At 54.2% G+C, this 21,257-nt stretch overlaps 1 protein-coding gene, 1 long non-coding RNA gene and 1 other non-coding gene across 3 annotated transcripts in view; 2 read left to right on the forward strand and 1 right to left on the reverse strand.

Moving 5' to 3' along the window:
- Positions 1-21,257, reverse strand: part of EPHB2 (EPH receptor B2) — a 219,125-nt gene that overhangs the window by 142,073 nt on the left and 55,795 nt on the right. Inside the window, exon 2 of the mRNA XM_081574545.1 lies at positions 502-566. Coding sequence (XP_081430671.1) covers positions 502-566 — 65 coding nt within the window. The remainder of the gene's footprint in view (positions 1-501; positions 567-21,257) is intronic.
- Positions 348-4,113, forward strand: LOC145540290 (uncharacterized). The gene is made up of 3 exons (XR_014078254.1): positions 348-1,632; positions 1,732-1,897; positions 3,281-4,113. It is a non-coding gene; the product is annotated as an uncharacterized LOC145540290 (long non-coding RNA).
- On the forward strand, positions 17,764-17,836 carry TRNAC-GCA (transfer RNA cysteine (anticodon GCA)). Its single transcript has one exon. It is a non-coding gene; the product is annotated as a tRNA-Cys (tRNA).

Raw genomic sequence — 21,257 nt, forward strand, 5'->3', positions numbered from 1 at the left:
TGGAATCTAGTGTTGTGGGGACCCAGAGGACTAGGTCACAGCCTTGGTTACAAAGCTGAGCCCTCATCACTTACTAGCTGTAGGGTCCCTGGCAGGTGGCTATAGCTCTCTGAGCTTCAGTTTCCTCATCTGTAAAATGGAGGTGGTTCCTTCCCATAGGATTGGAGATGATGTGTGTAAAGGTGCTTTGATAAAGTATGACACCCACTGCATGCTCAGGAACTGACAATTCACTTCTCCTATCTGTAAAACAGGGGTTGTGAGTACCCACTTCTCAACCTCACTCTTAGAATTCTATAGGACAAGAGCTAAAAGCATCCAGCCTGTTGTCACGGTAACTGGTACTCAATCAACGGCAGTAGGGTGGGGCAATGAGAGCCCAGGTCCTGGGACCTGAAGGAGGGGAAGGGGCTCAAATGGGGTGGGGTAGGGCATCCAGGCCCTGCAGCAGAACTGGAGGTATCCTGGAGACCAGGCAGGGTTTGAGGACCACTGACTTACCCCCGACGGAGGATGCACAATCCAGCCCAGCTCCGCCGTCGCTGTGGTTGAGTCCATCAGCGTTTCTGTGGAGAGAGCAGAGTCACTGCTGAGGTGCCTACGAAGCACTATCAATCACCAAGAACTTCCCTCTTGAGGGCCCTCTGTACAGAGCAGCCACCTACTTCCCTTGCTCCAATCACTGGGTTTGACCCTATAGACTACCCTCCCTTTAGGTCCTGCCTCTCACTCCATGATCCCTCCCACTCCCACACTCCAGCCAATCATTTGAGTCTATTACTCTAGACTCCACCCCTTAAATGCAACTCCCGCCCTTCTACACATGGTCATGGGGTCTCCTGGATGGGCTTCAAAGAGTCCTCAAGAAATTTCAGATTGTTCCTTCAAAATGAGGGTCCTGTTTGCTTTTCCGCGTGCATCAAATTCTCACCAACTGGAATGTTGGCCTTACAGAGGCCTCCCTTGGCCCCCAGCCAAGCTGCCTCGTTATCCCAATTTTGGCATCTGCCTCACGCCCATCAGGGATATCCTTCCCCTTTCTCCAGGAGCTGGGAGTTCTCCATCGTATCCTCATCCGTGAGCCCCCTCCCCCAGGGCTCAGCCAACTCTGTCCCAAGGACAGGGCCCTGGGGATGGAGGGGTGGCAGAGGTGAACACCGTGTCCAGTGGGGCCAGCCCATCACCTGCCCTCTGGGGATTCAGAAAACTCAGATCAGCTTCTGAACCAGCTGGGCCCTACTTGCTTCCCGTTATTCAAGCTGGAGGAGAGGAACCATATAGTCAATGACAAAGGAGACCCACAGGGCCAGAAAGATCTCCATTCACCCCCAGATCGGGCTCAGCACCCCTCCCCTCTCCCGTTTCCTGCCACAGGGGATTCAAAATGCCTTTTGGACTGAACTGTGATGCACTGAGTAGATTTAAATTGCTTGGGCATCCAATCCACAAATATATCCTGATGTACATTATGTACCCAAGCACTGTACTGGGTACCCTGAGGATGACTAGCAAAGCCCCTCTAAGGGAGCAGTTCACAGTCTGGTGGTGGAGATGGGGTGTGAATACAAAGAGTTGTCAAAGGATAGGTGGAGAGACCTAGGGGATCACAGCTGGACCTTCCACACCCCCTAGGTGAGCGAGAGTGAGTGAGAGGCATGTTTGCTGCTTAGCTCCCATCCTGTGCCCAGGACAGACATCACTAATCAATGCCCACACTCTGTGACTACACAGGGCTTCTCACCACAGTGCTCCAGGAAACCAGCACCAGGAAACCCACCATCTGAGATCCTATCCCTGGTCCAGTCTAAGAGCCTTATTTTGGAAATAGGGCAACTGAGGCACAGAGAGGGGAAGAGGCGTCCTAACGATCACCCAGGAGTTGGTGGCAGAGTGGGAGGTGAGGGTCTCCTGCCTCCTACCTTGTAAACTTCTAGACACTTCGTTTGATGGCCTGGGTTGAATGAACTTGGGCAAGGAGAGTGGGGGCAGGGGGAAGTGTCCAGGTCGCTGTCAGGGTCAAAATGGGAGGAACAAGGTCTTGAACCAGGCAGGGGCGGTACGGATGGGAGGGTGGGAAAGAAGGAAGTGCTGAGCCAGAGGTGACCCCAGGCAGACCGGCGGGCTGACAAGAGAGGATGCGGCAGTGTCCCCATGACCGCCTGTGGCTCGTGTTTGCGGTCACTGGGGGCTGGCAGTGGGGGGGGGGGGTGCCAGGGACGGTGGAGTCCAGTGCCAAGGGCGTCCTTTTGATGGCAAATTGGAGGGAAGTTCTATTGTGCTGCTTTGGAGCTGAAAAAAGGGTTCCTTTTCACACTCCGAATGCTACAGATTTTTCTTCCTGGAGAGAACAAGGGCTGAACTTTTAACCTGTTTTCTCTCATCGGCCTCAACCAGAGACGTGCCAAGCTGGGCTCTCTGCCTGGGCCCGAGGAACAGCTGCTGGGAGCTGTGCGCGACAAGGGAGAGAGGAGACTGTGCTTGGGACCAGAGAGGGGTCGGTGGAGGGGGAGGGAGGCAAACCCGCCAAGCAGGTGGCCCCACCCCTTGGCTGGATTCTTGGGCTGACCTGGAGGCCAAGCGCTAGAGGATTCCACAGCCCAGAGGAAGGACTGCGGACTGATGTCCTCCATGCCTGGGTGGAAACTCGGGCCCAGAGAGGCACAAAGGACTGGCCAAAAGTCATGCTAAAAGCTGGTCCTCAAACACTGGGCTCCCAGGGAGCTCAGGTTTGGGGGTCCCACTGTTCCTCTCCTCTGCCTCCCACCACAACTGGAACCAGTAAGAGGGGATCTCAGAAGGACAGGAAGTCAACGGGCTGCTTGGTCATAGACTGGAAGGGGCTAGGAGGAGGGGCTAGCTTGCAGGTACGCTGGGGAGGACGCAGAAGGCGGCCCCTATGCTCCTTTCTCGCCAAGCCGCTCCTGGGCTCTGCCAGGAAGGCTGTTACCCCCCTGGAGTCGCGGCAGGAGGGAACCCCAGGGTGCTTTCCCCACAACTTCCCCTTGGCCTTTTGCCTTTCCACGTCCACATCTCCCTCCACTCTCTGCAAAAAAGGCAGGTAAGCAGAGCAGATAGTCTGGGATTGGGAGGTCCGAGTTCAACTCCAATACCTTTTCTGCCACCTTGGACTTGCAACCTTTCTAAGCTTCAGTCTCCTCACCTAGACAAAGGCCATAATACCTTGTGGAGGTGAACAGGAGAGCTAAGTGAGACAGGAGGGTTCTTAGCTTGCAGCCCAGCCCAAGCAGGTCATCAGTAAGTGGTGCCTATTCTTTTTCAGATCCAGAGTGGTGCATTTTGGCTGACCCTGTGCTGGCGTACACACATCGTTTCCTTTGGGCTCATCAGGTGGCCGCTGCAAGTGAAGGCGCGTCCAAGCAGCTCCCCCCACACCCCAGACCACGCCTGCCAACATCTGATGGACATCAGCCTCTCGTTCAAGGGCTGAGGCCTCCAGGGAGCCCCTCCTGGTCCGTCTGATGCTGCTTTCCTGGAATGCTCTGGTTTCCTCTTTGTTCCTCTTAACCAAGTACTGAAGTTCAAGCTCAGTTTCCCTGGGAACTCGGTGGGGTTCAGAAAGCCACGCCCTATTTCCATCACCAGCACTTCCCTCCTCCCCATAACACCCCAGACCTTGCCCCTCTGTTCTCAAAAATCTAGAGGGAGAGAACTCAGGTTCATTGAGACCAGAGATCCTGTCTGTTAGGTGCCAGAAACCCTTACCAACATTCTCACAACAATGCCAAGAGATAACTGATACTGTCCCATTTCACAGATGGGAGAACTGAGGTTTACACAGGCTTAGGGACTTGCCCAAGGTCACTCAACTATTCCATTTACTAGCTGTGCTCCAGCTGTACAGACTGCTTGGTACTCTCTCTTGCACACTGTTTCTTCTGATCGTCTCCCCTTCCACCCTGTTTGTAATTTATTTACCCCAAGACCCAGCAGAAGGCTTTGCACTTAGTAGGTCTTCAGTCAAAGGCTGAATTCCCCTTCCCTCCCTTGAAACTGTAGGGCTTGAACATGCTAGTGTTCTGCTCCTTAAGGACAACATCTATGACTTTGGCTGTTTCCATCTACAGCCTGTACTATTATATAATTACAAAATTTCTTCCGACTCTTTTTTTTTTCTTAAGTGCATTTTAAAGAGGAAAAAGTTATCATTATTACAAATGGGAAACCAATATCACTTGCCATAAAAGGAAAGAAAACAAACATAAGACTATTAGCATTAAAAAAGTTTGCCTGCAAACTACCTGATATCAGCTCACTCCCCACACTTTGGGGACCACTAGGCTCCACCAAGCTGCTTCTCAATTGCTAGAAATGCGCTCCCCACTCCCCCCCCTGCTCCCCCCTACTGTGACAATGACAATCCAGCGTGCAGGGGAAGCCACTTTCACTGTACACAGATAATTAATCACCACATGACATGACAAAACCATAACAGGAATGTGTGTGGGGTTCTGTATGTGATGGCAACTGGGTACTGCAGGAGAGGAAGAAAACAAACAAACAAACAATCCAGGGGCGGCTTCCTGGAGGAAGTGACACAGATAAACAGCTTGAAGGATGAGTTAGGAGAGAGTCATGAGAGGCTAAGTGGGAAAGCGTGCCAGGCAGAAGGGACAACAGAGGCAAAGGCATGGAGGTGACAGCAGCATGGCTTGCGGGCAGACGTGAGGGAGGGAGGTGCAGGGAGTGATGGGGCTGAGGGCTGAGCTGGAGAGTGGGAGCAGGGGCTGCCCAGTCAAGGTCAGCGACTGTCCGAGGCCCCCTTGCTGGACCACACCCATCTGCCCACATCTTTCCCAGCCCCCCTGGTACCACCCACCCCCGCCCTGCCTAACACTGCCCTTTCACTCGCCTCTGGGCCCTCCCAACCTTCCAGGTAGCCCTGGAAATGCCCAGATCCCAATCTCTGGATGTTCGAAGTGACCATTAAAAAAAAAAATCCCAGTGGAAAGATGGGGAAACTGAGAGTATGTGGACAAGATTTTCAGCACCCAGCCACCAGCCCAGAGTGCCTTACTTGATGGGGAAAACAGGGTCGGACCCTGGGAGTGGCTTTGGCCCTCGCCCCGCTGCTCCCACACCCCCCTCTGCTTCCTGGAGACTGCACAGAAGAAAGCAATCAGGAGGCCCTGATCGCACAGGCTGGGGAGGCCCAAAGACCCCTCTGGCTATGTGTGAATGAGCAGTGCACATTTCAGAAATATTTGCGCTAAAAAGGAGACACACTGAAGTCGTTAGCGTTGGGCCAACGGGAGAGTGGCTGCGCGGGGCCCTGTTTTCAGGCTGGAGTGGGGGGGGGGGTCGCCCTCTGCTCCCTGACACACCCTTGGTCAGCTCCATCTGACCCCTTCTTGGATCAGACTTCCTTAGGGCCACAGACACCATCTGCACTAATGACAGTAGGTGAGAGTTCCAAAGACAAGAGGAGAAACATTTATTAAGTGCCTACTGTGTGCTAGGCATTGAGTTGGGCGCTTGAAGCATGGCCTCAGGCTCCTGGCAACCTGTAGGGTACATTAGCCCCACTTTACAGATGTGGAAACTGACATCAGAGAGGCGAAACAGCCTGCAGAAGCACTCAGAGGCAGGGCTGGGATTTGAACCATCATCTGTCTCATTCTTCATCTGTGTTATTTTCAGGAGGCTGTAGCTATAGCCTTAAAACACACACACCCACACACACCCACACACTATGCTCTTCTTGTTTATGGGCCTGTGTAAGGACAGGAGGGGAAAGAAAGAGGAAGGCAGCAGAGGGTGGTGCACAGACTGTCCAGGCTAGACTAGAACCCTGGCTCTGGCACTCCTTTACTGAGTGACTGTAGGCAAGCCTGTGCTCCTCTCTGGACCTCAGTTTCCCCATCTGTATAATGGGTCATGTGAGAATTAAGTGACATCATATAGATGAGTCCTGTTGATCTGCAGTCTCCAAGGCAGTCCATGGGGTCACAAAGAGTTGGACACGACTGAGGGACTGAACTGAACTGAAGGCCCTCATTCTGGGAGAGCTTTGTGTCTGCCTCCTTCACCGCTGTGACTTTAGCACTGAGAAATGGTTCTGGTACGCAGTAAATGCATTTGATTTACACACGGGTGAGGTTTCTAAAGCCCATGTCTGATCATGTCTTAACTGAACCGAATGCCCTTCAGAACTCCCACTGCCAGCGAGGTCAAGTCCTAGCTCCTCAACAACCCATTCAATGTCCCTGTCAGCCAGGCCAGCTTAATTACCTTTTGGCCGTGACCAGCCACCCTGAGTTTCCTTCTGCGTGCAGAAGGTGCTATGTTTCCTTGGGCCTTGGTGACTTGAAAGTTCCCAATTTTTCTGCTTGGAATGTCCTTCCAGCTTTGGAGCCTGGCTAACTTCTCTTCCAAAACTTAACTCGAGGGCTTTCTTTCTGGCAGCTGTCCCTGAATTCTCCTAGTCTGAGAAACAAGATCATGGTCATTCAACAAACATCTACTTGACTTTACCTCTTGTGTGTCAGGCCCTGTGCTGAACACTGGGAATGTAAAAACAGATCAACAAGTCCTTTCCTCAAGGAGCTTTCCAGACTAGTGTCCAAGATGCAAACTCTCTACAGAGAGAGGCAGAGTGAAACAGCTGATTTGGGCTGCAAACCAGGAAACCAGGGGAAGAAAGGATTAGTCTTAACCAGGGAATTAGCAAAGGCGTCTCAGAGGAGGTGGCATTTGGGCTGGGAGGAGAGGGGAAGGGCATCCCATGTAAAGGGCATGGCAGAATCAAAGGCTCAAAGGTGTGAAACTTGAGTCTGGGCAACAGTAAAACCTGAGGGTCTCAGTGGTGGGCTCTGGGCTAAAGGTATAGCATTCATTATCTCATTTCATTGTAACCATTTATAAAGTAGGTATTTTACTGAACCTCCCTTTACAGATGGGAAAGCTAAAGTTAGGAGAGATTGTTCAAGGTTTTCACGGCCAGGCAGTGGTGGAGCTCCGTCTGTCTCACGCCAAAGCCCATGTTCTTCACCACCGCATTGGGCTGGCGTGTCTGTCCCATGGGGTGGGAGCAAAATGCTTTGTGGATGAATCTGTCACCTCAGGATGGGGCCAGACCTTAGGGCCTCAAGTATGGGGCTAAGGAGTTTGGATCTTGTCCTGAAGATCCAAAATGGGGCAATGGAGAGCTATAGAGGGTTCCTGAGGAGGGTAGTGATATGGTCTATCTTAAGAACATGGACATGAGAACACGGGCAGATATCTTGCAGTGATTTCCTGGGGTCTTTACTCCAGATTGGCCAGCAGCCCTCGGCCCAGGTGACCAAACAGCCTGGCATGGGACCCGAGCTGCAGATGCCACTCCGAACCCTTCCCAGTAGCTCCAGCTGCTCCCTGCTGGGGCTAATGGGGCTAAGGTGACTCGAACACAGGCCTGTCTACCCTGCCACGGCCTGGTCAGATGCTAGCCACAGTGTGGAGGCCAGACCCGGGCTAGCGATTGCGGGGAGTTGGAGCATTCGTCCTATGGTCCATGTTAGGATTCCAAGGGGAGGCAATAGTCAGGATCAGGAGATAAAGTTCAAGGCCGCAGATAAGCTGGGTGATTTGGAAAAGTTCACTGTACCTCTCTGAGCCTCAGTCTCTTCATCTATAAATTGGGGATCACAATATTCTCACTCGATGTACCCCCCAGGGCTGCTGAGAGGCTCCCAGGAGGCACTGGGTGCAAAGGGTCTTCACCACATGCAAAGGCTGGGCCCTATGAAAGCAACAGCGAAAATCACTGACACTTGTGGAGGACACAGGGTGGGCTTCACTGACATTGTCTCACTGACGCTTCAGAGCAAGAAATGGAGAAGCCGAAGCTCGGCGAGATCAAGGACTCCCCAGAGGCCACAAGCCGCTAAGAGGCAAGGCCGGATGGGACATGTTTGGTCTGACCCCAGAAGGCACCAGGTCACGCTGATTCGCAAATGGGAGGGGAAAAAAATCAGAGCATTCAGGTACCATGCTCTTGGTGCCAGGCCTTGAGGCATCACTCCACACATCCTACAAGGCTGGCACTGTTACTCATTGTACAGATGAGGAGTCTGAATTCAGAAAGGCTCAGAGACCTGCCCAAAGTCACACAGCCCCAAAGCAGCAACGCTGGATTTGAACGATCAGCCTCGGGTTTCCTGCGGCCTCCCTCTCCTCTGAAAACCAGGCAAGAAGCATCAGCTAAGGGCATCTTGGGGTCGCTGGTCCAAAGCAACCAAGTAGAAGGCGGCGATGCCAGCAGGGCAGCCCTGGGCCAGCTGTGGGCAGGCCGTGGATCTTACAGGCTGAAATGTGCCAAGAGGCAGCGTGATGTTTTTGCAGCTCAGCTCCCCCCACCCTGCCCCACTCCGCCCTCAGGCTCATGGAAAGAGGACCCAGCTAATGTAAAATCCTTCTGCCCGCTGACTCTCCCAGCACATACCCCTCCTTGTCCTCCTGCCGTCAGAGGCCCTCCTCTGCCTCGGTTGCCTGCCTGGAGCCTGTTCTTGTTTTCTCAGGCCCCAGGCGGAGGAGTCCCCACGACGCCGGGCTCCTCCGCTCTGTCCCCCTGCCTGCCCGCCGCTGGCCTGGGCATCCGCCAGCGCCGGCCGGCCGGCTGAAACCCAATCCTCCGGGCCAGCCGGGGTGCTCACTAACAGCGGGCCGCATTGTGCAGACGGGGCTTCGGGAGAGTTTGGATTCGCTGCTTGGGGACCCACTTAACCTCCGCAAAGGACAGGATGATGGATGGGGGTCTGGGAAGGGGTTGCTGGGGGTGGGGTGGGCGGTAAATGAACACCAGGGCTGCTGGGGAAGGGAAAGAAGGGAGGCAGGGATGGGAACAGCCCTGCACGCGTAACAGCCCTGTGAGTCTTCATGACAACCCTGAGGGATGCCCGGTACTCTTACTGGCCCCATTTTATAACAGAAGAAAATGAAGATCTGAGAGGTGAGGCGACTTGGCCCAAGTCACACAGCAACTCAGAAATTGAACTCGAGTCTATTGCCCTTGACTTTCCCGACACACCAGGCTGCCTCTCACAGCCAGCATTTGTCCAGTGTTTTTAAATTTTTAAAGCCCTTTTACTTAAATAAATCCATAGGCCATTCCCCCCATTAAGTAGTTAATGAAAATATAGTGATGGCACAGCTATATTTAAAATGGATAACCAACAAGGTCCTTCTGTATAGCCTAGGGAACTCTACTCAATGTTGGGTGGCAGTCTGGATGGGAGGGGAGTTTGGGGGAGAATGGATACGTGTAAATGTATGGCTGAGTCCCTTTGCGGTCCACCTGAAACTATCACAACATAATCGGCTATACTCCAATATAAAATAAAGTTTTAAAATATATATATAGTGATGGCGACTGGCATTACTGAACGCCTACTATGTGGGGTCTAGTGCTGAGCACTTTTTGACTTTATCTGATGAGACCCTGACAGTGACTGATTAGTTGGGAACATTAGTCACAACCTTTTTTCTTTTCCTTTTTGGCTACATCATGAGGCATGCAGGATCTTAGTTCCTTGACGGGGGATCAAACCTGTGTCCCCTGAAGTGGAAGCACGGACTCTTAACCACTGGTGACCAGGGAAGTCCCCATCATAACCATTTTAAAGAAGAGGAAACACATTGAGGAAAGCAGTTACACCTGGGACCTGTCTCGGGCTGGCTAAGGGAAGCAGGAGCTCGGGCACCCCAGTTGTTTACAGTCAGCACCCCTTCTGAGTGGTTGCTAAACGTTTTTTTTATCTCCCTTCAGCCCTCTGGACAGAGCTCCCACTCTGCAATTCGGCACTCAAGGCGTTCCTCCTCCCTGCAACGTTCCTCGTCCTCTTGACCTGCCTAGGACACTCATACACATCCTCCAAGCTCCATATCAAGGGATTTGCCTGGTGGTTCAGTGGTTAAGAATCCACTTAGCAATGCAAGGGGTGCAGTTTCGATCCCTGGTCGGAGAACTAAGATCTCACACGTTGCTGAGTAACTAAGCTCACGTGCTACAACTACTGAAGCCTGAGCACCACAGCTAGAGGGTCTGTGCCCAACAAAACACCCCGCACGACGCAGTGAAGATCTGCACGCTGCAGCTAAGACCCCGTGCAGCCAAAAAAAAAAGATCCATATCAAATGTCTCCCCCTCCGGGAAGCCTCTTCCGATGATCCTGGCACTGGGGCTTCCACAGTCCTGTGCGTCCCTCTCATTGTCACCCTGGTAACCCCGCCCTGAGACTTTTACTCATCGGCCCAACTAGGTTGTGAGCACCTTGTGGGCAGGACCCAGCCTGGATCACTGTGATAGCCCTCAGTTTCTGCTAAAGCCATCAAACCCGCACCTTGCCCCGCCCTCCAGCTGACCCAGACATCAAATGCCCTTTCCCACTTACGTGCCTGGACTTTTCCCCCAACAAAGGTGGTTACCGTTATCAAAATGGCTCCATATACTATATAATTCAGGCTTCCCCGAATTATACAGTATATGGAGTTCCCAGATGGTACCAGTGGTAAAGAACCCGCCTGCCAATGCAGGAGACATAAGAAACAGGGGTTCATTCCCTGGATTGGGAAGATCCTCTGGAGAAGGAAATGACAACCCACTCCAGTATTCTTACCTGGAGAATCTCATGAACAGAGGAGCCTGGCAGGTGACAGTCCATAGCAGCACAGGGAGTTGGACATGACTGAAGCGACTTAGCAAGCACTATATAATTCGAAGCACTCACTTAGTCCCACTTCTGTGCTCACTCCTTTGATGCTCACCACACCCTATGAGGCAGAGTTATCATTGTCCCCATTTGCCCATCCACCCATCATCCATCCAACTATCCATTCATCCATCCACCCTCTCAGTGATCCCACCCATCTGTCTACCATTCCACTCACTCTATAACCCACCACTGATCCATCCACTCACCCACATATCAAGCTTCCCACTTAAGTGTCCAATCATCAGGCACACATTGTCCCCATTAAACCCACTCTCTTTCAATTCTTCCTCCTTTTCTTCCTATAGATGGGGGGAAATGAGCTTCAGAGAGGTTAAACCACCTGTCCAACATCACACAGCTAATGAGCAGCAGATCCAGGGGTTGAACCAGGAACACTTTTATACCCACTCTGCTCTGTGGCCTCTCACTTTCTCACTTCGTTTCAAACTGTCCCGTTGCACGCAGGTTTAGTATTGTAAGTCACCTCAAATCCTTTTGGATGTGTGTAGAGTGTAAATTACAAATCAATAAGACACAGGCCAGTGTAAGTCCAAGCTGGGGTCTGTCAGGTTGGAGTCAATTAGGAAGCCTGCTATAAGACCTGCTGGGACTAGATCTATTTGCCTAATTGGCACCGATTTCTTCCACTGAAGGACAATTAACTCAAATCCCAGAATCCAGAACACCCCTCTGCTTCTGGGCAAGATGTCAGGCATTTAGTCACATGGAATTCTCCTGCTCATTCATTCACCCATTGACCCCACACACCCACTCATCCATCTCTTTCCAACCACCCAGTCCTCATAATTATCCATAAACTATCCTGCCATCTACCCACCCACTCACCTCTCTACTTACCTATTTGCATGCCGATCTATGCACTTATTCATGCCCCCTAACCCTAACCCTTTGGCTGCATCCTGAGTTCTGCCCTGCTGCCTCTGAATCTGGTTCCCCTCTGCCTCTAGACAGCCTGTTTCACTGGGGTCCCCTTTGGTCTTCCCCCATCCTATCAGGCATGGATATGACTGAGGCCTCTCTCACCCCACAGAGGGAGCCAATGAATGAGGACTTGAGCCCAGATGCATGCAGCCTCATCGCCAACCGTGATCCACTCTTGTGACCCCATGGACCGTAGCTTGCTAGGCTCCTCTGTCTATGGGATTCTCTAGGCAAGAATACTGGAGTGGGCTGCCATTTCCTTCTCCAGGGGATCTTCCCAAACCAGGGATTGAGCCCTGGTCTCCTGCATTGCAGGCAGATTCTTTACCGACTGAGCTCTGAGGAAAGCCCAGTCTGGAAGGAGAGCCAAAGATGAAACCACAGAGCAGAGGAGAGACCCCAACCCTGCCTGGGGAGCCGATGGAGACGTCTCAAACGTGGGACATTCGGCCTGAACCCCAAGGTACCGAGTGGGAGGCAAGCCAGCCTGGAAGGAAAGAAAGAGAGAACTGAGAGCAGGAGTAGGGGGTGCTCCAGGCAGAAGGAACAATCTGGGCAAAGGCCAGGAGGAGAGGACGAGCACGGCTCCTGCAGGGAGCTGCTCGAGGAAAGAGGAAGTCTTGGGAGAAAGGGAATGACAGACACCACACAGAGTCTTGAATGTTAGGCCGGTTGGGCCAGGCCCGCCCGAGGGCAGCAGGGAAACGTAGGCGCGTGGCCTGGTCCAGTTGTCACTGCATTCTCTGGTGTGACTGATCCGTTTTATAGGCGTGGACATTGCAGCTGAGGGATCAGAAAGGTGCAGAGGGCTGCCCGGGTCACGCGGTTAAGCTGGTCAGGGGCACGGCAAAGATTCCACTCTAGGAGTGATGGCTCCAAAGCCCCCCGCTCATTCTGAAAGCAGCTTCTGTCTCAAGAGGAGCTGTTTTTACAGAAAGTCTGCGTCCCCCTCAGTGCTAATAACCGCCTCCAGCTCTGCCCTCTGTGGCCCTCGGTGACACCGTTCGTGCAGCGACAGAACCCCTGGGGCACCATCTCTGCTCAGCAAGGCTCCGCCTGCTCCCTCCGACACCCTGGGCCCACTTGCCAACCGCATCTGGCATCTCGGGCAGTTAAGCAGATGCAGCTCTGCTGGGGCGTTTTCTCCTGTGCCCATATTCCCCATCACCATCTCCAGGACTGAAGCCTCCACGTGTTCATCACCCTCATCATACCGTTCATTCCCCACCATCCCCAACACCCTGAGGGGTAACCTCTGACAGAGAGCTGGGCTGGCCCAAGGGCTTTCCACTACTGGGGCTCGTGACATGACGGCATGGAAGGTTCTTGACAGTGGACAGGCCTGATAAGGGATAAGACTTGAAATGAGGGGCCCTTAGGGTAGAGAAGACATGGAGGAAGAGGCTCTCTGAGTCAGGAAAGAGGTTATCCAGGAAGCGAGGAAACAGACCCCTACCACCAGCATCTCTGTCACCACGGAGACCATTTACTGAGCACCTACGCTACTCCAGGCAGTAAGCCATGCAAGGGACATCCAGGAGCACATCTGAGCCTCCCCAAATCCTTCAAGGGGCATTCAGTGTCTCCATTTTACAGATTAGTAAACTGAGGGTCAGTGAGGACAAGTCTGGAGAAGGAAACGACAACCCACTCCAGTATTCTGGCCTGGAGGATCCCACGGACAGAGGAGCCTGGTGGGCTACAGTCCACGGGATCCGAAAAAGTCGGACACGGCTGAGCGCGCGCGCGCACACACACACGCACATACACAAGGCATGTTAGCGGGCCCAACTGGCCCTGCAAGTTGATGGGGAGGCAGACTTTGTTTTCTGGGCTGTGTGACCCCATCTCCTTCCACAATCCTGAGAAGGCTTTTGGGAGTCCACAGTCTCAGGTGAGGACTGAAGCAGGTGGTGGGGTCGGGAAGGAGTTGAGATTGGGGTGGGGGGGCTTCCACGGCAGCATGGAAGCAGGGAGCAGGCATGGTCTGATCCGGAGGTGGGAGGTAGCCTCCAGAGAGGGGCAGGGGACAAGGCTACAGACTTGAGCTCTTCCCACCACAAGCTGGGGGTCCTTTGCAGCCTCAGGATCTTCCGAAGGAGGGTACTTCCGGCTCAGGAGGTGGGCTGTGACAGTCACATCAACCGCCAATGGGCTTTTCTGGGTTTCCGGTGCAGGGGAGGGTACAGCGGACAGCAGAGGAGACTTTTTGTCTTTGTGAGAGATCATTCCAGGAAGTCACAGAAGGCTTCCAGCAGGGAGTCGGCCACAGTCCCGGGAGGGCAGATAACCTGTGGTTTTACAGGCCTCCAGGTGCCGACGGGCTAGACAGAGAGGCTTCTTCCATCTCCTGCCCTGGGCGGACGATCCAGACTGGCCTGACCTGGAAGGCCTTCTGTGGGCTGCCCTGGCCTCTGATGCTGACTGTACCTCCCTCCACCCCAGGCCAGTCTGCTAACTATCAGAGTCCACACCCTCTTCACTCCACTGTCAAGCCTTTGCTCTCGGTTATATCCTGCCTGCAACACCTTCTCTGAAAAGATGGGGCCATGGCCGGCAGGCAGAGCAGCAGAAGCGAAACCCAGGGCAGGAAAGAAGAGTTCCGACAACATTCTACCCCTCCTGTGGCTCCTGCCCAAGCCTCTTCCTCTACCCGGGATGCTCACCTTCCTCACCTGGAAAAGTCCTCTTTACCCTCAAACACTTAGCTCAGGGATCTCTTCTTCCAGGAAGCCTTCCCTGACCCACACCTCTCCACTTTCCCAGCTTGGGTTAGATGCCCCTTCTCTGAACAACAATTCTCCAGAGTATATCTGATGCCCTTTCCTAGCCTGGTGTTTGGATGGAAGCAGGAGTCCCGCTCTGCTGGCTGCTGAGTGGAAGTGGTGGCCCCTGGTGTCCACAGTGACCAGGACGTCACAGCTCCCTGCTGGCATAAGCAGAGGCCATGTCAGATGACGAGCAGGTGGTCTGCACTGAGACCACAAGCACAATGGGCCGGTCCTGCCTCGGAGCTGAGCCAAGGAGCAGCCTCCTCAAGCGGCTAGGCGGTGCCACTCAGCTGGGGCACCTAGGAGCTGGAGAAGCCCACAGGACCACTGGCCGCGGGCAGGCCATGTCCTTGCCCTGACTGATCAGCCCTCAGCTCCCCAGGCCCACACTGGGGCTCCTCTTCCCGAGGAATTCCATGGTAGTGTAGCTGCAGCTGCAGCCTGGGTTGGCCCCACGGAGCTGCGGATGCTGGGAGCAGGCTCGGGAATTCCTGCTCTAATTAGGAAATTGGATCTGGAACCTCAAGCATCTTGCCACAGTAGGATAGGATGCTTCTCTGATGGGGTTAAGGTGGGTGGCGGGTGGTCCTGTGCCTTCATGATGATGGCTGCTCCCCCAATCCCTTCCCCGCTGGCCCTGTCTCTCTCCTCCCCAGACCCACTCCAGGTCTGCAGCCTTGATGACCTCATCTGGAGAATGGGAGCACTAAGAGAGGCTTACACGCAGGTAGGGATGCAAAGCTCTTGGCACAGGCCTGGCACAGTCAGCTTAGCCCAGGAGAGGTTAGTACCACAATTTGTATCACCCTTCATTACCCAGAGGTCAATGGGACTGAGGACAGCTCCCAGAGAAGGCTCTGGGGGGTGGGGGGATAGGATGGGCAGCTGCATTTACACTGGGAAAATTAATAACCCTAATCCTGACTTCCAACTGGGCACCTCCTACTGCCGGTGACAGGCCCAGTGCTAGTTCATCTTCACGAGTGATGCTATTTGGCCCCCATTTCACAGGTGAGGAAACTGAGGCTCCGAGAAGGGCAGTGACTTGCCTGGAGTCACCAGGGATTTAGTGGCAGCCCTGGGATTCTCGGCGTCATCGTCGAGGGCTTCCTGCTGCCTCCCGTGGAAGCTCAGTGAGTCCCCCGTGCTGGGCTTGGCAGGGAGCGCTCACTTGGCCTTATTTAAAGTTGCAATTATCTGTCCCATTTCCCACTGGTTACAACTGAGCTCTCCGGGGATGTGGGAAGACCCTGATGGAGGAAGCCGGGAACAGGGAGTTTCCAGGGGATCCTCCCTGAGCCTGGAAGTGAATGAGCACGGAGGATACGTGTCTCCTCCTTCCTGAGCCTCTCTACCCTCTGCCCCTGCCCGGGGAGCTGTCCAGGCCAGTGTGGGGGGGTGTTGCTGAGAGGGGCTGTCCCACAGAGGGCGGGGGCTGCAAAAGGATCACACCACCAGCGGAGGCACCAAGATGGAGCCCAGGGTAGAGATGGGAAGACTGAGGCACCCTGGGGATTGGTCCAATATCCCATGGCAAGGCAGCAGTATGTGGGGTCTTAGACACAGACCTAGAGAAGGGCCCCCAAAAGCTCACTGAGAGGGAGAATGATGGAATTGGAGAAGGGACCCAGTAGAGAGTAACCGTGCTCACAGGTGTGGATCTGGGGTTTTCAATGGGCTAGTGCCTTCTGAAAGCCTTGTGGGGGACAGAGGGCAACAGGTGAAAAGCCCCAGAAAAGGAGATCTGGGCCCTGGCTATGCACCGGCCACTCCAGGGTGTGGGCAGAACCGGTGTCCAGATTGTCTGGCTCCCAGTACCCCACCTCCCACCCAGACGCAGAATTACTTAGGCATGCACACCTACTCTGCCCTCCCGCACAAAGTCCTCAACGCCCCTGCCCACCTCCTCTGCTCTGATTTTAGCACATTCGCTCACGGAGCACCTACAGCCACAGTCCCTGCTGAGGAAACCACAGACTGGCCAGGGTGACACCGAGCAAGCAGTTCCGGCAGCTACCACCGGAGCGGGGTGCAGACGCTGGGCGGTGGGATGAGATGGGCGAGACAGTGGGAGTCTGGTGGTGGTGGGGGGCCTGGTGGTGGAACCCAGGTGAGGTTGGGTCCAAACACCAGGGAAGCAGCGTAGGTGTATCCTGAGGAGCAGAGAGCACGGGCTCAGCAGTTACATCTTGATTTGAACCCCATTTCCTGACCCTGGGGCCTGCGGGGGGACACTCCCCAGGTCCATGAGCTGTGGAATGGGAATCACATTAGCATCTGCCTTGCAGGGTGGTGACGATTAACGAGGGCATGCCCAGAAACTGCTCTGCCCAGGGCCTGGGCTCGGCAAAACAGAGCGCTCAGTACAATACTGACTGTGCTTATAACTCAAACTCCTACACAAATTGGGCACAAAGCAGTCACTAAATAAGGTTCCCTGATGACTCAGATGGTAAAGAATCTGCCTTCAGTGCAGGAGACCTGGGTTCGATTCCTGGGTCAGGAAGATCCCCTGGAGAAGGAAATGACAACCCACTCCAGTCTTCTTGCCTGGAGAATTCCATGGCCAGAGGAGCCTGCCAGGCTACGGTCCACAGGGTTGCAAAGAGTTGGACACGGCTGAGCAACTAACACATTCAGTCACTTAATAAATGGAGGTTATGATGCTATTATTATCAACATTAGCCAGGCCCCTCTGGTCAAGGTTGAGGCAGATGCCAGTTTTTCCACCCATAGTAGACAGACCAATGACCACTGAAAACGTCCACATCCTAATCCCTAGAACCTGTGAATGTTACATAGCAAAAGGCACTCTGCAAATGAGATTAAACTAAGGATTTTTGAGATGGGGAGATTATCCTGGATTATCCAAGTGGGCCCAATGTAATCACGAGGATCCTTTTAAGAGAAGCAGGAGGGTCAGAGTAAGAGAAGAGATGCAAGGAGGGGAGCAGAGGTTGCAGTGATGCCCTCTGAAGACAGAGGGAGGGCCTCCAAGCCAAGGAATGCAGTCAGCCAGGGGAAGCTAGAAAAGGCAAGGAAATAGGTTCTCTCCTAGAGAGAGAGGGGGCACCGCCCCCAACACGCTGATTTCAGCCACTGACACCCATTTCAGACTTCTGACCTCCAGGACTGTAAGAAAACAATACATTTGTGCTGTTTTAAGCCATGAAGTTTGTGGTTATTTGTTACAGCAGCAAATAGAAACTGATACCCCATCCTTAACAGAGAAAAAGTGATCACTCCCTGTACCCCAGCAATTACTCCACCCTCAAGCATGCCTTGCATGTGTGTGTGTGTGAGTGTGTGTGTGTGTGTGTGTGTGTGTGTGTGTTAGGGCTTCCCTGGTGGCTCAGATGGTAAAGCATCTGCCTGCAATGCAGGAGACCCGGGTTCGATCCCCGAGTTGGGAAGATGCCCTGAAGAAGGGAAAGGCTACCCACTCTAGTATTTGTGCCTGGAGAATCCCCATGGACAGAGGAGCCTGGCAGACTACAGTCCATGGGGTCACAGAGTCAGACATGACTGCACAACTAACACACACACCCTCAAGAATGCCACCTGCTCACTCCCTGCCACTGAGAAGAAGCCCCTGTGCTGAGAGAAGGGATTGTTGGGGGCTTAGGGGGGTTGAGGGCTGCGGTCGATGAGACCCCTCTCCTCCAGCATTTCTGGTTCTGCTGACCCATGAGCTGGGAGAGGCTTGGGACTCAGGCAGAGCAGGTGCTGGTCCCATGTAACTGGGCACCCATGGGCCTGGCAACATTCTCTGTTCTGGGTGGATGAGAGACCAGGTGGAGGTGGGCTACTCTTGGGGCCACCATCTATCTAGTGCTTACAACGTGCCAGGCACTGCCCAGGATCCAGTCTTCCCAAAGCAGGGGGACGATTATCAGACCCATTTTGCAGATGAAAAAACTGAGGCTCAGAGCAAGTTGCCCAAAGCTATGCAGCATGATGTGGTCTGGCTTCAGCTTGCACAGGCAGCTCCGGCCCTCTCTCAGGGCTCTGTCTACCCCCAGGCCACTCAAATCTGACTGCCCTAGTGGGCAGTGGACCTCTGCTGCAGGCCGGGCTGGGGGACCTGGGGTGACCCCCCACTCCCCCACTCCCTGGGCCTTGGGGGTGAAGATCCAGCCCCCTTGTCTGCCTCACAGAGGTCTGCACAGTAGCTGAGGTTACAGGTGCCCTGGAGAGCGCTGGACCTCTCGGAGAAGGAAGAGCCGCTCTGGGAATCACGGAGCCAGTGCTCCTGGATGAAGGCCAGGCCCTCCTCACAGTGAACAGCTGCAGCCAGTGCACAGCAAGCCCTCTGCCATCCGCATGACCTCTCTCAGGCTTCTGACAGCTTGCCATCACACCCCATTTCCCAGAAAATAGAACAGCTGTCATCGTGGCCATTCATGGAGACCCCTCCATACCAAGCTAAGAGCTTGCTGGTCTCTCACGCATCCCCTGGAGGAAACTCCTAAATCAGCCTCATCTCCAACTAGCCACTGGGGTTCAGGAGCCCATGCACAGGCCACCCTCTCAGCCTGTTGAGACCCTCACTGAGCAGAGGAGGAGATGAGCCCTTAGAGATTCCTGGTTTTAGCTCAAGGCCTGGCAAGTCAGTGCAGGGGCAGTGGGGGGCAGGGTGAACCCAGGTCTCCAGGCCCCAGTGTCCACCCTCCTTTTAGCCACATGGCGTCCCTTGGTGCAACCTCCTCGGGAGGCAGAGGCCTCAGCCCCCAGCTGATGGCTCTAAATCCATCTTCTGCAGCCTCCAACAGGGCCCCAAGACCTCTGGACATGAGCAGGCTGGGAGCCTGGACATCAGGACTGGGGGTCCCTGACAACCCTTGGAGCTATGGGTGATGCTGTCTGCACCCTGGCCCCTTCCCTGGAGACATTTGCCTCAGATGACTTCCCAGTGGCATCGCTGCCAGGCTGGGAGGTGGGAGGAGGCAGGCTGGGCGTCTCTGCCACAGCAGGCCTCAGAGCTCCGCTCGGAATCCCAATTGAGCTATTTTTAATGCGCTTCAATTTTCATTTTCTTTTATTGGAAAACACAGATGGTGACTTGCTGCCCCTCACACACACTGAGCGAGGCGCCGACAGGGAGAGATGTGCAGTGAGCACGTGTGTGCCTCTCCCACGGTGGGGGAGCTGGCGCGGCAGTCGAGCTCGGGGGCGGCTCTGAGCCTCAGTTACCCCAGCTGTAAAATGGATCGGCTGCGGTTAAGCCCCCCCACCCCACCCCACAGAGTTTCTGCCAGCCCCACAGTCTATGAGGGCCCAGACCAGACTAGGGGACGCAGCTCCAACTGGACACTGGCAGAAAAGACGTCCCAGGTCAAGGGCACCAGGGCCGGGGGAGAAACGTAGGAGAGGGAGGGAAGATCATCTTACTTAATGCATCCAGTCACACTTTAAGGTTTTCGTGCTCCCATTTTACAGATGAGGAAACTGAGGCTCAGCAGATCTCATGTCCAGCCCGAGAGTGCCGTAGCAGGGAAGGGGCAGAGCTGGGCCACCGACTAGGTCTGTGTAAGCACACACAGTCTTTCTCATTCCTTTCCAAACTGCTCCTCTCCTGATGCTGTTATTTATTTTCCTCATCATAAATGCCATTGTGCTTCTGCTCAATACCTTCGTCATGTCCTGACTCTTTGTGACCCCAGGGACGGTAGCCCGCCAGGCACCTCTGTCCATGGGCAAGAATACTGGAGTGGTTTGCCATTTCCTCCTCCAAGGGGTCTTCCCGACCCAAGGACCAAACCCACGTCTCCCACATGCACGTTACCACTGAGCCACCTGAGAAGCCCCTGTGAGAGCAATACATGCTCATTAAAGACAATCTGGAAAACAGGGGACAGCAGAAAGGAAAGTACCAAAGAATCACCATCCCCCACCTCCATCGTCCCGCCACCCCTACGGGATGAGGACACTAACGTTCTGGCTGGCATGCTCTTTCAGCTCTTTGTTTTTTCCCTCATGTAATTTGTGATGCTTTTAATACCGCTTGGTGGTGGCACAGGGTAGCAGCTGGCTGTGCATCACAATGGACTCAAGCGCCTTTTAAAAACACCCGCCCTGGCCTCCCTTCCCCCACAAGATGGGAAGAATCAGAGTCTTGGGAGGGGGCTGGCAAATGGCAGCTGGGAATCTACATTTTCAACAAGCTTTCCAGGTGACATCGAGGCAGCCAGCCCGGATCAGCCCACAGACCTGCGCGTGGCCAGACCCCAGGGGCAGCTGGAGCCACCTGGCTTGACCATGGGCTGAGCTATGTGGCCTGCGGTGAGCGAATTTACCTCTCTGAGCGGCAGTTTTCTCATCTGGAAAAATGGGACGCTCTTTTGCAGGGTTGTGAAGAGAATGAGGGCTTCCCTGATAGCTCAGTTGGTAAAGAATCTGCCTGCAATGCAGGAGATCATGGTTCGATTCCTGGGGTGGGAAGATCTGCTGGAGAAGGGATAGGCTACCCACTCCAGTATTCTTGGGCTTCCCTGGTGGCTCGGCTGGTAAAGAATCTGCCTGCAATGTGGGAGACCTGGGTTCGATCCCTCGGTTGGGAAGATCCCCTGGAGAAGGGAAAGGCTACCCACTCCAGTATTCTGGCCTGGAGAATTCCATGGACTGAATGAGAAAAAGGCCAAGCAGCATTTTACACTCACCTGAGACACTGCCACCCTCCCAAGGCTGTCATCATAACTGTCCCAAAGCCACCATTGTAAGGGTCCTAAGGCCATTTTCTTGGGGTGCAGCTGTTACGGTGGAGAGGGCCCCCAAAAGAGAGGAAGTGACCACCACAGGCCCTTTGCTCGGCTGGCCTGGTCTCTATCTGCCCTCT

This window comes from Giraffa tippelskirchi, chromosome 3 (assembly GCF_054371585.1).
Source record: "Giraffa tippelskirchi isolate mGirTip1 chromosome 3, T2T-mGirTip1v1.2.pri, whole genome shotgun sequence".
Classification (NCBI taxonomy): Eukaryota; Metazoa; Chordata; class Mammalia; order Artiodactyla; family Giraffidae; genus Giraffa; species Giraffa tippelskirchi.